Here is an 18,229-nt window from a genome sequence, read left to right as displayed (position 1 = left end):
GATTTCACTCATATGTGGAGTCTAAGAAACACAACAGTTGAACATAGGGGAAGGGAAGGAAAAATAAAATAAAAACAGAAAGAGGGGCAAACCATAAGAGACTCTTAACTACGGAGAACAAACTGGGGGTTGCTGGAGGGCTGGGGGTGTTGAGGGGATGGGTTAAATGGCTGATGGGCATTAAGGAGGGCACTTCCTAGGATGAGCACTGGGTGTCATTGTAAGAGATGAATCACTGGGTTCTACTCCTGAAACCAAGACTACACTGTATGTTAACTAACTTGAATTCAAATAAAAAAATAAAATACTGCAACCAAAGTAAAAGAAAGTATGAACTGATAGATGACATAAGATGAGCAAACTGATGATGGCTGTTGAAGCTGGGTGATGGGACATAATCATCCACTGAGGCTATTTTCTCTACTTACATATATGGTTGAAAATGTCCACAATAAAACATTTGAAAAAATCGAAATCTACATCACTTTGCTGATAAAACTGCTTCAGCATCTTCCCTGCCGGTGGCAGATATGTCCCAGCTTCCTCAGGATGCATGACGCACACCAACCTTCACGGGTTGAGGCAGATGCTCAGCCACTCCCCAGGGCACCCAGGCCTGGCTGGTCTACAGTCCTGGATGTTTCCTACGCACCATGCTCTTTTACATCTCTGTACTTCCACACAGCATAATTGTCTGTCCTATCATCCATTCATCCATCCATCTATCCATTCATCAGTCCATTGATACATTCATCCATCCATCTATCCACTCATCCATCTATCCATCCATTCATCCATCCATGTATCCACTCATGCATCCATCCAACCATCCATCCATCCATCCACCCACCCATTTATCAATCCATTGATACATTCATTGATCCATCTATCTACTCATCCATGCATCCATCCATTCATCCATCCATCCATCTATCCATCCATTCATCCATCCATTCATCCATCCATCTATCCATTCATCAATCCATTGATACATTCATCCATCCATCTATCCACTCATCCATCCATCCATTCATCCATCTATCCACTCATCCAACCATCCATCCATTCGTCCATCCATCTATCCACTCATGCATCCATCCAACCATCCATCCATCCATTTGTCCATCCATCTAGCCATCCATCCATCCATCCATCCATTCATCCATCCATCCATCTATCCACTCATCCATCCATCCATCCATCCATCCATCTATCCATCCATTCGTCCATCTATCCATCCATTCGTCTGTCCATCCATCCATCCATCCATCCATCCATCCATCCATCCATCCATCCATCCACCCACCTATCCATCCATTCGTCCATCTATCCATCCATCCATCCATCCATCCATCCATCCATCCATCCATCCCAGTACCCAGCACTTGCAATTTTCCCTGAGCCACAGAGGACACAGAAGTGTCTCGACAAAGGTCCTCGAGCAGCTCACAGCCACAGGACAGGACAGGACAAACAGACGAGTCCCTGAAGCAGAACAGCACAGGACTGGACCACAGATCTAGAAACCACACGGAATGTGAAAGCACCTCTGCTGGTAGGTTCCCGGGCAGAGAGAGAAAGCAGAATGCTGCCACGTGGACACGGTCGTTCACCACCAGTAGTGACAGGAGACTGGCCCCTGGAGAAGAGACACTCGACAAACAAAAGGAGACTCTGTTTCTCTGCAGAGGGAGACGAGGAAACAGCTAACACGGATGGACGGAAGAAGAATGAACTCAGTATCCACTGGGAACAAAGAAGCACCACCATTTCCAAGTAATCATGGCCTGGTTAGGGTCTCGTTGAGACTGAAAAGCAGCAACAGTCCCCCTGCCCTACCACTGAGCTGGGACTCACCCTTCCTCACGGCCACAGTGAGTATGCTGGCACTGCTCAGCCCCCGCCGGCCTGTCACTATCAGGCGGAAGCGGTGCATGCCCACTGGAAGCCCGCTCATGGTGGCGACAGCCTTGTCATTATTCCCCATCTCCACCGCCGCTTGGCCTCTGTAAAGCAGGGGCAGGAACAACAAAGGCAGAGGTATTCTGACTGCGGCAGGCAGGATATCTGTGTCCTAACACAAGTCCCCCTTTACAGCCAAAACATATGCCGTCTACGGAAGTCTACAGTAACTTTTTATCCACCTAAATTCTCTAGTTCAGCATATGGGTCGTGAGGCAATGCCAATTTTAGACTAAGCCTGGGATTCCTTTGGGAATAGTTATTATTTACTTCTTAAGAGCAGATTCAGGATCCCAGGAGTTTGAGCATGCAAACCACAAAGACTGTCACATGACACAGGACCCCCTTAAGCTCTTTATCTCTTTGGCCTACAGATGGTTTAAACGAGTGTGAGGGCCTCACACAGGTCCTCCCCACACCTCTCCCGTCCTGAAGCTCACCCACGGCAAGATGGCCCTTCCGCCTGGCATGGCTCCACTTCCCCCCCAAAGCCAGCCAGCATCTATCGTGTCCGTCCACGCTATTGTGTCCACTCTTCGGCAGCCGTGCTCAGACACTTCCAGAAAGGGGCTGAAATCCCAAGTCCCCGGCACGCTCAAGCTGACTGTTTAATGTGGAGACAGGGCGATGCTAGCCCAGCGCCAGGGTGTGAACCCCGCCTGCAGCTCAGTGACAGAGGGACTACCTGACGGGCTCCCAGTGGCAAAGGGCGATGCCCTGGTCGTCTCTGCTCCTGCTGCCGTCCAGAGTGGTGCTCCCCACCGGGAAGACCAGCTCCTTGTCCGGGACAGCCAGGGCCACTGGGGGCCTGTTGATTTCTAGAATTAGAGAAATGCTATGAAAAACGGTGATCTCTTTGCATTAATCTGCAGTCCCCTGATTTTTTTAATGTTTATTTATTTTGAGAGAGGGAAAGAGAGAGCGTGCGCGCATGAGTGGGTGAGGGGCAGAGAGAGAGGGAGTCCCAAGCAGGCTCCACGCTCAGCACAGAGCCTTACGGCAGGGTTCGATCTCACCAGGAGACCACGACCTGAGCCGAAATCGAGTCGGACACGTAACTGACTGAGCCACCCAGGTGCCCCTGATTTCTTGATTTAAGCCAATTACTCATGTCTGGATCAGAGAGTGTCCTAAGGGAACCCTGGGGGGGACCACTGCAGGCCTGTGGCTGAGCCAGCACTACACCGTTCTGAGGAGGAGACCAGGGGTCCAGACAGCAGGTTTCGTTCTTTAAAAGACCTCAACAGTCATGGAGACAAGAGAGAAGGAAAAAAAACGAGGATGGGAAGCTGGAGGGAAGAAGGACTGGGGACAGAGTGGGGGAGGCAGGCAGGAAGGAACTGGACGGAAGTTAGTTGAGATCTATGTGAACACACCTGCTTTGTCAGGCAGGACTGACCCCCTCTCCCCTGCCCCGTCTTTGTAGCCCCGGGCCTACCACAGTGCCGGCTAAGTGATAAATGCTCAAAACATTTTGGTTACACGTTGAACAAAAGGAAAAGACATAAGGGACACCTGGCTGGCTCAGTCTGTACAGCACACAACTCTTGAGCTCAGGATTATAAATTCAAGCCCCACAATGGATGTAGAGATTACTTAAAAACAAAATCTTAAAAAAAAAAAAGATTAAAAAAAATAAAAGGTATAAAGTACCACTGATACTGATATTGAAATAAATAGATTTTCTGTTAAAAAAAAAAAAGTCAAGTAGTCAAAAACTTCAGTAGCAGTTACCCAATATCTGGACCATGTCCCACCCTCACTGTCCTACTCAGTAAAGTTCAGTGGTCCAGGGGCCTCTCTTGTCCTTAGGATAAAACACGTAGGTGAACATTCATTTGCAAAGCCCTTGACGGTGGGCCCCTGCCTCCCCCCTCCAGATCACCCGAAGGCATCCTAACCCCTGCCCCTCACACGCCCACATCCTCACTGCTTTCTCTTGTTCCACTACATTCTTCTTAATTCTTTGGATACCAGACTCTCTTTCATCCCATGGACTTTCTCCATACTGTTTCCTCTGCCTAAAAAACTCTTCCTCTTGCCCTTCTCTCCCCAAATTCACCTGGCCAGATACAACCCAGAGCTCACGTAAGACTCTGCAGATGCCTCAAGCCCAGATAGGTGTGTCCTTTCCCTGGGCTCCAGAAGCACCGTGTCCATCCGCTAGAAATGCACTGATCATGAGGTTTTTACCCATAAGCCGCGGGAGGACAGAGCCCAAATCTATCTTATTTAATACCACATCCCCAGCATCTAACTCATAGCACCTACTACGTATTAACTGAAAAAATAAAATTAAATAAAATAAAAAATAATAAAATAAAACAATAAAATGCATTGTCTACAAATTGAGTATATTTTCAGTTGCCAGGACACTGGACGGTTTACAGGGACCAGCAGCATTTTCTAGAAAAGTTCGAAAGCCAAGACCACTGGCAAGCGAAAACCCAACTACCCTTAGGTTATTTAAATGTGTAGGAAGGCAGAGTCCTGGATTTCCATGAGACCATTACAGGATTGTGAGGTGACCTGGGGTCAATTCTTCAACATCTGGATGTTAGCCATGTGAGTATCAGGCCACACATCACAATCAGCCTCTGCAGCAGAGTAGAACACATGTGGGCACGTCCACCTGGCAGGTGGAGCCCTCGAATGGCCCTGAGGATGTCCATCTGGTCCTCCATACCATGGTGTAGACGCGCATTCAACACAAGATTCAGAACCACAGTGGAAAACTGGCTTTATATTACGATTCAGCTCTTCCAGCCCCTACTTCCTCACAGTTAAAAGATTTAGAGAATTTGCCACCAAATTGGGCTTGTCTGAAGCACAGAGGCCCAGGTGTCATTTCTACCTTAATCTCTGGGGCCAAATCCCTTTCCCATCCCACCTACCAGGCTGGACAGTCACAGTGACCACAGCAGTGGACTGCTGTCTTGAAGAATCTCTCACCATCAGCTGGAGCGTATAGTCTCCTTCCTGCATTTCAGACAAATGAAGGTATGGTGTCTCGATGCCCTGATACCAAAGAGAAAAGAAAAAAGGAAAGAAAAAAAGTAATTTTAAGAAGTAGTATGACATAATGAAAAATGAGTAATGTTGTTAAATATGGAGATCCTGCTTGAAAAAGAAATGTGTGTGCCCCAAGAAAATGCAATCTAAAGTTCACTGTGTATCCTCATGTGCTTCTTGAAGAAGTATAGATTAATATAGCCTTTTTGGAAGCCAATCTGGCAACATCCGTTCGCATGGCAAACGAGCATGCTCTTTAACCAGCAATCCCACTTCTCTCTGCCTCCACCAGAGAGAGCCCACGTGCACAAGGAGGCTCACACCGGACCCTGAGGAAGCACGGGCTCTGATAACAAAAACTGGAAACACTCTCAACGTTCATCAGTGGGGAGTGGCCAGACCCGCCATGATACATGATACAATGCTGGTTTAAAAGAGATTAATTTAGGGGCGCCTGGGTGGCCCAGCTGGTAAGCGTTCGACTTCAGCTCAGGGCATGATCTCACGGTTCGTGGGTTCGAGCCCCATGTTGGGTTCTGTGCTGACAGCTCAGAGCCTGGAACCTGCTTTGGATTCTGTGTCTCCCTCTCTCTCTGCCCCTCCCCCACTCACGCTCTGTCTCTCTCTCTCTCTCTCTCAAAAATGAACAAACATTAAGGTAGATTTATAATGAAATGGAAAGATGTCAAAGACATACATCACCATGCAAAGAGAGAAAGTTGTGGAACAAGGCATATAGTGTGCCAGATACTGTTACGTGTCCGTATACATACACACGCAAGGATTCTGGAAGGACGCACATTAAACTGACCAAAGTAATTTATCTCCAATAAGGGGACTGGGGCGGGATACGGGTTGTATTTGCACTTTATCAGAAGTTCACTTTTTTTTAACCATAAGAAGCAATTCATGTATTACTCTTATAACTAAAAATAATTTTTTAAAATTCTAAAACAAAACTTTTCGATATTTTTTTTTCCATTGAGTATATCATAGCTACACTTGTCTCCAAGTTAATAACCTTTCATTTTGTTGCTGTTTTGTTGTTGTTGGTAACATCTCCAATTATTGCTTAGGTCTGAAGTTCATGGCAACAAAGAAAGGATTTTTAATCTTAAATCCTCTTATACTTCACTTACTTTTATAGATCCCGAGATTGACTAAAGATAAATATATCTGGGGGTGCCTGGGTGGCTCAGTCGGTTAAGCGTCCGACTTCAGCCCAGGTCATGATCTCACGGTCCGTGAGTTTGAGCCCCGCATCGGGCTCTGGGCTGATGGCTCAGAGCCTGGAGCCTGCTTCCGATTCTGTGTCTCCCTCTCTCTCTGACCCTCCCCTGTTCATGCTCTGTCTCTGTCTCAAAAGTAAAATAAACGTTTAAAAAAAAAAAAAAAAAAAAAAAAAAGATAAATATATCTGCATGTATTTGTTAAAGGTTTTAATGGAAAATTGAAAAAAAGATGATAGAAAACCAACTGTGTTGGCACAAGGGGAACTTGTGAAATTTGAAATATATACTTTTAAGAACTTAAAAAAAACACTGAGGTTTTTTTCCAGTTTTTGTTATCGGCTTTTCTTTTTTAATGTTTATTTTTGAGAGAGAGTGAATAGGGAGGGGGGCAGAGAGACAGGGAGACACAATGCGAGTTGTCAGCACAGAGCCCGACATGGGGCTCAAACCCACGAACCGCGAGATCATGACCTGAGCTGAAGTCAAACACTTCACCAACTGAGCCCCCCAGGTGCCCCTAAGTTATCTCTTTTAAACCAGCATTGTATAATGTATCATGGTGGGTCTGGCCACTCCCCACTCATGAACACGGAGACTGTTTCCAGTTTTTGTTACAGCTTTTCCCTACTTTTTAAAAAAAAATTTTTTTTTAATGTTTATTTTTGAAAGAGAGAGACAGAGTGTGAGCAGGGGGAGGGGCAGAGAGAGAGGGAGACACAGAATACGAAGCAGGCTCCAGGCTCTGAGCTGTCAGCATAGAGCCCGACGTGGGGCTCAAACCCACAAACTGTGAGATCATGACCTGAGCCGAAGTCAGAAGCTTAACCGATTGAGCCACCCAGGCTCCCCTCCCTACTTTTGACTAAATAAAGTGAAGCATTTTTCTCTGAAAAGCTTTACAGAAGTATAACTTCCTAGTCCTTACTTCAAAATTACTACAGTTACATGAAGGCTTACGTACCCAGCACAGGGAATGTTGTGGCAGACGGGAACTGGGCAGACCGACACGTGTCACCTGGAGCCCACAGGGCCACCCCATCGGAATGCTCCGTGGGCTTCCCCATCCGGAGCAAAGCTGCGGCAGGCTGCCTTGCATGACGTTTCCACGAATATGAGAGTCTGGTTTACAGTCGTCTTTGCGATTTTCCAGTTAATAAAAAGTTCACCCCTTTTAACATCTTAATCTGTCAACCACGAGACAATAACCTTGTTACTGCAGATAAGGAAAAAATTCCTGATAATAAAGTTTATATTGGATTATTTCTAAAGTTTCTCCCAATACTAAAATAAAATAGTATTTCCGTAGCAAATGCTGGGTCAGACTTTCTCTAAACTAGCCTCAAGATCAAGCTGTCAACACGGGACCCACTTAGTTGCTATTCCGGGCTTATAGAGAATGCATGAGGGGAAAGGACGTAAATTTTGAAGATTTGTGAATTCCGGGGCTCTTCCAAGAGTTGTAATCTATCAGATAATCTTGTAAAACATATTTTCTAGATATAACTGCCCCCCACACACATAGCAATACTTTAGGTAGGTAGGTAGGTAAATGTGTGAAGAGATAAACAGATGGACAGATGTACCGATGGATGGATGGATGGATGGATGGATGGATGGATGGATGGATGGATGAGCAGGCAGATGGATAGCTGCATGGGTGGGTGGATGGGTGGATTGATGGACGGATGGGTACACGGTTGGGAGGGCAGGTAGGTGGATGGATAGACAAGTTAAAGACTGAAGGCAGGCTACAGAACTTGCCTGCATGGCCACCTCTTTGCTCTCACTCCCAGGACCCAGGGACCACTCATAGAGGACAATATGATGATCATCACTGTCCCAATTTCCATTCAAACAGATGGAGTTTTGGGGCAAAGTTATGGTCTGATTTGGTCCTGCGTTGGCAACCGGCGGATGGTCCACAGCACTGCTGACCACGAGGACTGCAGTCGTGGAGTCAGTGGCTCCATCCGAGTCTGTAACAGTCCAGCTACAAGAAGAAGAGGAGGCCATCATGCTGCAGGAAGATGCCAAGTCTGAGAGCAAATGGCCAATTTAGTCGGCTTGTGGCACCTTTCTCAGAACTCAGAACGGGTATAAACAGGAATTTGAGGATGAAGCTGAGAAAAGAAGAGAGACTTGAGGATTTCTTTTTATTTGTTGCTGTCCATTCACTTTATTTTTAGCTACTAATCTAGTCACATGATGGAGTTTTATCTTATATGGGTTTTGAGATGCTAGATGAAGAAATCTTCCTCAGCCAACACAGGAGCCTCTCTCTCATACCTGAGACTAAGAATGTGTCGGGTTTAGGTCCTACCTTCAGGTCTGGCCATGTAGAGACAGATCACTCATCAATTTTCATCTACAAAGCTTTTGAATTTTTCTTCTTTTATAGAGGACTTAATATAATTATGTTTTCAGGACACTCCTTTCAGGCAATTTTAGGATCAAGCACTTTTAAGTAAAAATGGATGCTAGACCTACACAAGCCAACAACAAAGAGGAGTGTACTGACCCTCATGTGGTAAACTCGCTCCTGATGTGGTAATGGATTGGGAAATACGGTTACTTCATCCTTTTGGGGTAAAGATGTCAGTTCTGAACAGCAATGAGTGCGATTTAGGTGTTAATAGGAATCTGACCCTGAAGCCACAGGAAGAACACAAGCCTTGCTTGTAGTAAGGGTGTGTGCGGGGTCCGTGTGTACAGGGCCGTGTACTCTGTGCACCCTTTCTCACTAGCCTGCAGACTCCATACAACCAAGAGCTGGATGCCGGTTCTGGCTTTGACAGTGAATCAAGCATCCTGAAGTCCTCCCTCCTCAGCCAGGCTGTCAGGACGTGTGCTGGGCCCCTAAGGGAATTTCACCCTAGTAAAATGGGGACAGCAGCAGCAACCTGCCTCAAGCAGACGATGAATTTAATAAGTACCAAATCATCCTCAACACCCATGAAATCGATCTGAGGACTGACGGAACAGACCACACAACTAGAGGGAGAGAAGAGGCCACATCGTGGAAGGCAAAAGGTGCGGAGACATGATTTGGGAGAGAAACAATCATGGGTGCTGCGGAGGGGAAGAAGCCCTGATCATGGAGAGGGGGAGAGGGGGAGAGGGAGAGAGAGGGGGAGGGAGAGAGAGAGAGAGAGAGAGAGAGAGAGAGCGAGCGAGCGCGTGGCACACAGGGGATCACACAAGAAAAGCACTCCCCCAAAACCACTCACTGGGAAAATGAGAGGGGCTGATTGCTGGGAGTCTGTACAAGCAGCAGAGCTCAAAGACTGGAGTTTTAGTAGAAGTCCGGGTCGTGGCTGGTGTGGAGCCCAGGGGGCACAGCGGCGCTTCTGTGGGGGAGCGGAGGCCCGGGAGCAGACAGTGCAGTCTGAGGGTCATGCTGGGAGAGACAGGTCCCCTTCTTGGAGTGCATTTGGGAGAGGCAGCAATGCCTCTCTGGGGCCAAAGAGCCCTTGGGCTCCACTGGGCCGCCCAGTTCATTAGCACAGGTGCAGAGACACCTGCTGAGGGCAGCTAACCTGGAGGCCAGCTTCTTGCCGAGCTTTACCCTAAACTCTAAGTGCCTGTGCGTTTATGTGACTGACCTTCTGGGACAAACCAGCACCAGCCCCAGAGCAGACACCCTCACCCAGAGGGTCAGCGTGGGTCCCTAAAATTCTGGAACTCAGCTGGTGCACTTGAGATAAAACACACGCCTGCTGGGCAGGCAAGGGGCCCGGACACAGACAGGGTGAAGGCAAGGATCTGAGGGATGCCTGGGACACATGAAGGGAGATTGTTCACTCTTCTGTAGAGGCTTCCTGGACAGTGGCAGGTGCAAACTCCCGTCTCTAGCGACAAGGGAGAGGGCAGGTGCCCTTTTTCTCCTGCACCCATCAGCACTGGCAGACCAGGGAGCAGCAGAGCGCCCACAGTGCAGGCGTGAGCCACTTACACCAAGCCCTGCCCCGCTGCACTCTGCAGCTGCTTCTGACCTAGGGCTATGGGCCCCTCCCCCAGAAGACCAGCACAAACACCCCCACCTGCACGCACCGAGTCTACTGACCACAGAGCACTGCAAAGATTCAGCTCTAGTGGAAATTGGGTCTAGCTTCTTTAAGTAAGCAGACCAAAGTACACGTACTTAAAACTCACCACACTCTGGCCAAGGGCAAAACATTGCCCATGGCAGGCAAAGAGAAACTCTGCAGAGGACTGACCTGAGGGAAGGAGCAGCCAAAACACAACAGCAGAGTGCACACAGCATACACCGGAGACAACTCCTGAAGCACCAAGCTCTGGACAGTATATGACCTCTTCTTATAGCCATTACTCTCAAGAGGAGAAAACATAACAGGCTTTCCTAACACACAGAAGACAGAGACTTAGACAAAGTGCCAAGATGGAGGAATTCATCCTAAAAGAAAGAACAAGAAAAGGTCACCGCCAGGGACCTAATTGAAACATATATAAGTAATATGCCTGATTCAGAATTTAAAACAATAATCATAAGGATACTAGCTGGGCTTGAGACAAGCAAAGAAAACACCAGGGAGCCCCTTACTACAGATAAAAGATGTAAAAAGTAGTCAGACTGAAATAAAAAATGCAATAACTGAGATACAAAACCAACTGGATGCAATGACCACAAAGAGGGCAGAATCAGAGGAACAAATAAGTGATATAGAAGATAAAATTATGGAAAATAATGAAGCTGAAAAGAGAAAGAAAAATCTTAAATCACGAAAGTAGACTTACAGAACTCAGTGACTCCATAATAATAACATTCATTATCATAGGATTCCCAGAAGAAGAAGAGAGGGTAAAAGATGCAGAAGGTTTATTTGAGCAAATAAGGGCTGAAAACTTCCTAATCTGGGGGAGGAAACAGATATCCAAATCCAGGAGGCACAGAGAACTCCCATCAAAATCAACAAAAGCAGGCCAACACTTGCAAAACACAGAGATAAGGAAAGAATCCTAAAAGCAGCAAGGGAAAAGAAATTCCTAATCTACAAGGGAAGAAAAATGCGGTTAGCAGCAGATCTCTCCAAAGAAACTTGGCAGGCAGAAGGGAGTGGCATGATATATTCAAAGTGCTAAAGGGGAAAAGTATGTAGCGAAGAACGCTCTATCCACCAAGGCTGCCATTCAGAATAGAAGAGATAGAGTTTCCTGGACAAACAAAAACTAAAGGAGTTCATGACCACTAACCCAGTCCTGATGAAATATAATTGAGGACTCTCTGAGCAGGAAAGAAAAACCAAAAATAACAGAGAAAATCCTCAGAAATGACTTTACAGGCAATATGCTGGCACTAAATTCGTATCTGTCAATAATCACTCTGAATGTAAATGGACTATATGCTCCAATCAAAAGACATAGGGTATCAGAATGTATAAAAAACAAGACTCATCTGTATGATCCCAACAAGAGACTCATTTTAGACCTAAAGTCACCTACAGGTTGAAAGTGTGGAATGGAGAAACATTTATGCTAATGGATGTCAAAAGAAAGCCAGAGTAGTTGTGCTTATATCAGACAAACTATATTTTAAATCAAAGGCTGTAACAAGAGAGGAGAAGGGCACTATATCATAATAAAAGGGTTTGTCCAACAAGATCTTACAACTGTAAATATTTATGTGTCCAACGTGAAGGCCCCATATATATAAATCAATTAATAACAAACATAAAGAAGCTCATTGTTAATACTATAGTAATAGTAGGAGACTTTAATACCTAACTTACAACAATGGACAGATCATCTAAGCAAAAAAACAACAAGGAAACAATGACTTTCAATGACACATTGGACCAGATGGACTTAATAGGTATATTCAGAACATTTCATCCTAAAGCAGCAGAACACACATTCTTTCCAAATGTACCTGGCACATTCTACAGAATAGATCACATACTGGGTCACAAATCAGCCCTCAACAAATAAAACAAGATGGAGAACATACCATGCATATTTTCCAACTACAACACTATGAAACATGAAGTCAAACACAAGAAAAAATTTTGAAAGACAACAAATACATGGAGGTTAAAGAACATCCTACTTAAGAATGAATGGGTAAATGAGGAAATTAAAGAATAAAAAAATACATGGAAGTGGGGGAGGGGCCAAGATGGCAGAACACCATGGAAGTTTTTTTTTTGCATTTCTCATCCCTGCAATATAGCCAGATCAACACTAAACCATCCTGCACACCTAGAATACTGATTTGAGGTATAACACAACACTCTGCACAACCTGAACCAGCAGGTACATGGCACGGAGAGGTGACTGGGGGAGAAAGCCACAGAGGGCAGGGAGCTGTTTTTGCTTGCAGAGAGAGGACAGAGCCAGGGGCAGAGTACGGAAAGCATCCCTCACGCCTGAAAGCAGCTCGAGAGATAAGAAGAGTATGCAAGGGACTGAACAAAAGAGGGAGGTACCGCCTGGCAACATGACAGCTTGATCATGGACAGTGTAAAAGCAGGGTGTGGACAGAATCCAGGGACAAAGGAGGGGTGTGCAATTGCTGATTGGGGAGAGCACAGAGTTCTGATACTAGAGACTGGGTAGCTGGGTGACACCATTTTCACCCTTCCTGCACATGTGCATACACACCTATAGGTGCCACAACAATCCACCCCAGTAAGCTAAGCAGCACCATCTAGTGAGAAACGGAGCCGTAACACTAAGCCCTGCCCAACTGGGACAACCTTGCTCTTCAGGAACACCACAAGTCTCTCTGCCTGCTTAGTTTACGGACTATAAAGTGCTTCCTACTTCCACTTTTAGGGGAAACTGATGTAATTTCAATCATACCTCAGTCTGTTTACTGGTCCATCTATTCAATTTTTTTTCCTTTTTTTTCTTATAATTGGATACAGAAACAGAAAAAAATTATTTTTATTTTCCATTTCTATTAAAAATATTTTTCTTTAGTTTTTTTACTGTATTTTTTACTGTTTTATAAGTTTTTCAAATTCTATTTTTTACTTCCATCATTTCATTTTGTTCTCATTGTATTTTTTTCAAAGTTTCAAACATTTTCCTTTTTTTTTTTCTTATCTTTCCCTTTTTACTCTAATCTATCAAGCTCCTTTCAACAATCACACCAGAACACACCTAAGATCTAGCATCCTTTATTCTTTTTGTGTTTTTAATATTTTAATTTTAATTTTTTTTACCTTATTAATTCCTTTTCTTCCTTCAAAATGATGAAATGAAGGAATTCACCCCAAAAGAAAGAACAGGAAGAAATGACAGCCAAGGACTTAACACAGATACAAGCAAGATGTCTGAACCAGAATTTAGAATCATGATATTAAGAATACTAGCTGGGGTTGAAAACAGTTTAGAATCCCTTTCTATGGAGGTAAAAGCTAGTCGGGATGAAATAAAAAATGTTGTAACTGAGCTGCAATCTTGAACAGATGCCACAGCAGCAAGGATGGATGAGTCACAGTCAGAGCAGAGAATCAGCAATACAGATGAGAAACTTAGGGAAAACAATGAAGTAGAAAAAACAAGGGAGACTAAGGCAAAAGAGCACGATTTAAGAAAGAGAGAAATTAGTGACTCATTAAAAAGCAACAGCATCAGAATCAGAGGGGACCCCGAAGATGAAGAGAGAGAAGAAATGGTAGATAGGTTATGTGAGCAAATCACAGCAGAAAACTTTCCTAACCTGGGGAAAGACACAGACATCAAAATCCAGGAAGCACAGAGGACTCCCATTAGATTCAACAAAAACCAACCATCAACAGGGCATATCATAGTCAAATTCACAAAATCCTCAAGCAAGGAAAGAATCATGAAAGCAACAAGGGAAAAAATTCCTTACCCTACAAGGGAAAACAGATCAGGTTTGCAACAGACCTATCCACAGAAACTTGGTAAGCCAGAAAGGAGTGGCAGGATATATTCAATGTGCTGAACTGGAAAAATATGCAGCCAAGAATTCTTTATCCAGCAAGGCTGTCATTCAAAATAGAAGGAGAGATAAAAAGTTTCACAGACAAACAAAAATTAAAGGAGTTCTTGATCACTAAACCAGCCCTGCAAGAAATTTTAAGGGGGACTCTCTGAGAGGAGAAAAGATGGGGGGGGGGGAGGGAGAAAAAAAGGACCAAAAGCAACAAAGACTAGAAAGGAACAGAGAATGCCACCAGAAACTCCAACTCTATAGGCAAAACAATGGCAATAAATTCATATCTTTCAGTGCTCACTCTAAACGTCAAAGGACTAAATGTCCCAATCAAAATACATAGGGTAACAGAATGGATGAGAAAACAAGATCCATCTATATGCTGTTTACAAGAGACCCACTTTAGACCTAAATACACCTTCAGATTGAAAGAAAGGGGATGGAGAACCATCTATCATGCTAACAGTCACTAAAAGAAAGCCGGAGTAGCCATACATGATATCAGACAATCTAGACTTTAAAATAAAGAGATGAAGAAGGGCATTATGTCATAATTAAGGGGTCTATCCACCAAGAAGATCTAACAATTGTAAACATTTATGCTCCAAATGTGAGAGCATCCAAATGTATAAATCAATTAATCACAAACATAAAGAAACTCATCGATAATACCATAATAGTAGGGGACTTCAACACCCCACTAACAGCAATGGACAGATCATCTAAACACAAAATCAACAAGGAAACAATGGCTCTGAATGACACACTGGACCAGATGAACTTAACAGATATATTCAGAACATTTCATCTTAAAGTAGGGGGAATAAGCTTAGGAATTCCCTGAGCCTGCACTGATGTGTTAACAAGGCATAAAGAATTACAAAGCCATAGCATGCTCACACCCAAGCTTGCATAAACAAGATTAGGCCCACAGGATAGAGCGGAGGGGGGGCAAAGGCCCCCAGAATAGAGTAGGGGGGGGGCCAAAGCCCCAAGGATGGGGGGGCAAGGCCCCCAGAATAGAGAGGGGGGGAAAACACCCCCATACAAATGTATATGAATTGTAAATTTATATAATTATTTATAAATAACTTTATAAATGCTTATAAATGTATAAGCAAGATTAGGTATTCAGGGCAAAAGCGCCCCCTAATTTAGTGCTATAGCAGAAAGCTGCTTTCATAGGAAGGAAGGACCAAATCAGGTAAATAGGGCTATTAACCACTGCAGGTGAAGCTGCCCAGATGGGAGCTGATTAGTAAAAGAAAAGGTGCCTTGTTAACCCTGAGGTTACTTGCTCTGTCTGTCTCATCCCCTAAGCTAGCTAAGACAAACAGACATGGCACCTCATGTCTGTCATTAACAACCATCTGCCCATCTGCCCAGCACCAGGATTTTTTTTATATTGACCCAAACCCCAAACACTGTATATCCTCAAAACCCCTTTTCCCTCATACCGTTGAATTAATGTTCAAAGATTCATTGTCTGTTTGTGCAGGCCCATCATGTTTGTAAGCATTCTGATCTTAATAAATATGGATCAAGGACCCTTATTCAGGGCTCTTGTCTTTTCCCGGACATTAGCCATCTCTCAGTTTCAATCTCGCATCCACTCTTTTGCTGGACAAGAAAGAATGTTAGACTAAGAGTCTATGACACTAAAGCAGCAGAATACACATTCTTCTCCAGTGTACATGGGATGTTCTCCAGAATAGATCACATACTAGGACACAAATCAGCCCTCAACAAGTACAAAAAGATACAGATCATACCGTGCATATTTTCAGACCACACTGCTGTGCAACTCGAAAAAAAAAACAAGAAAAAATGTGGAAAGATAACAAATACTTGGAGACTAAAGAACATCCTACTAAGGAATGAATGGGCTGACCAAAAAGTTAGAGAGGAAATTAAAAAGTACATAGAAGCCAATGAAAATGGTAACACCACAGCCCAAAACCTCTGGGACACAGCAAAGGCTGTCATAAGAGGAAAGTATATAGCAATCCAGGCCTTCCTAAAGAAGGAAGAAAGGTCACAGATACACAACCTAACCTTACACCTTAAAGAGCTGGAAAAAGAAGAGCAAATAAAACCCCAAAACAGAAGACAGGAAATAATAAAGATTAGAGCAGAAATCATTGCTATTGAAAGCAATAAAACAATGGAACAGATCAATGAAACCAGAAGCTAGTTCTTTGAAAAAACTCACAAAACCGATAAACTCCTAGCCGGTTTGATCAAGAAGAAAAAGGAACGGACTCAAATAAATAAAATCAAGAATGAAAGAGGACAGATCACAACAAACACAGCAGAAATACAAATAATAGTAAGAGAATATTATGAGCACTTATATGCCAAAAAAATGGGCAATCTGGAAGAAATGGACAAATTCCTAGAAATATATATACCAAAACTGAAACAGGAAGAAATAGAAAATTTGAACAGACCCATTACAAGTAAAGAAATCGAATTAGTAATAAAAAAATCTCCCAAATAACAAGAGTCCAGGGCTGGATGGCTTTCCAGGGGAATTCTACCAAACATTTAAAGAAGAGTTAACACCTATTCTCTTGAAGCTGTTCCAAAAAATAGAAATGGAAGGAAAACTTCCATAGTCTTTCTGTGAAGCCAGCATTACCTTGATTCCAAAACCAGACAAAGACCCCACTAAAAAGGAGAACTATAGACCAATTTCCCTGATAAACATGGACGCAAAACTCCTCAACAAAATACTAGCCAACCAGATCCAGCAATACATTAAAAAAATTATTCACCATGACCAAGTGGGATTTATACCTGGGATGCAGGGCTGGTTCAATATCCACAAAACAATCAATGTGATACATCACCTCAATAAAAGAAAGGACAAGAACCACATGATTCTCTCAACAGATGCAGAGAAAGCATTTGACAAAATACAGCATCCTTTCTTCAAAAAAAACCCTCAAGAAAGTAGGGATAGAAGGATCACCTCAAGACCATAAACGCCATATATGAAAGACCCAACGCTAACATCATCCTCAATGGGGAAAAACAGAGCTTCCTCCCTAAGGTCAGGAACAAGACAGGGATCTCCACTCTCACCACTGTTATTCAACATAGTATTGGCAGTCTTAGCTTCAGCAAACAGACAACACAAAGACATCAAAGGCATCCAAATTGGCCAGGAGGAGGCCAAACTTTCACTCTTTGCAGCTGACACGACACTCTATAGAAAACCCAAGATTCCACCAAAAACTTGCTAGAACTGATCCATGAATGCAGCAAAGTTGAAGGATATAAAAATCAATGCACAGAAATCGATTGCATTCCTATACACCAATAATGAAGCAACAGAAAGAGAAATCAAGGAATCGATCCCATTTACAACTGCACCAAAAACCATAATAAAATACCTAGGAATAAATCTAACCAAACAGGTGAAAAATCTGTACACTGAAAACTATAGAAGCTTATGAAAGAAATTGAAGAAGACACAAAAAAATGGAAAAAGATTTCATGCTCCTGGATAGGAAGAACAAATATTGTTAAAATGTCAATACTACCCAAAGCAATCTACATATTCAATGCAATCCCTATCAAAATAACACCAGCATTCTATACAGAGCTAGAACAAGCAATCCTAAAATTCATATGGAACCACAAAAGGCCCTGAATAGCCAAAGTAATTTTGAAGAAGAAAACCAAAGCTGGAGGCATCACAATCCCAGACTTCAGGCTGAATTACAAAGCTGTAATCATCAAGACAGTATGGTACTGGCACAAAAACAGACACTGAGATCAATGGAACAGAACAGAGAACCCAGAAATGGACCCACAGACATATGGCCAACTAATCTTTGACAAAGCAGGACAGAATATCCAATGGAATAAAGACAGTCTCTTCAGCAAGTGGTGCTGGGAAAACTGGACAGCAACATGCAGAAGAATGAACCTGGACCACTTTCTTACACCAGACACAAAAATAAACTCAAAATGGATGAAAGACCTAAACGTAAGACAGGAAGCCATCAAAATACTAGAGGAGAAAGCAGGCAAAAACCTCTCTGACTTCAGCCGCAGCAATTTCTTACTCAACACGTCTCTGGGAAACAAA

The 18,229-nt window shown here is 43.7% G+C and overlaps 1 protein-coding gene across 1 annotated transcript in view; it reads right to left on the bottom strand.

The window, feature by feature from the left end:
• KIAA0319 (KIAA0319 ortholog) overlaps positions 1 to 18,229 on the bottom strand; it is a 69,575-nt gene that overhangs the window by 17,626 nt on the left and 33,720 nt on the right. The window contains 4 exon segments of the mRNA XM_019425274.2: positions 1,858 to 2,006; positions 2,648 to 2,780; positions 4,857 to 4,980; positions 7,968 to 8,196. Coding sequence (XP_019280819.2) covers positions 1,858 to 2,006; positions 2,648 to 2,780; positions 4,857 to 4,980; positions 7,968 to 8,196 — 635 coding nt within the window.

This window comes from Panthera pardus, unplaced genomic scaffold (assembly GCF_024362965.1).
Source record: "Panthera pardus isolate Hobbes unplaced genomic scaffold, ASM2436296v1 HiC_scaffold_17, whole genome shotgun sequence".
NCBI lineage: Eukaryota > Metazoa > Chordata > Mammalia > Carnivora > Felidae > Panthera > Panthera pardus.
This window is presented reverse-complemented; position numbering and strand designations above follow the sequence as displayed.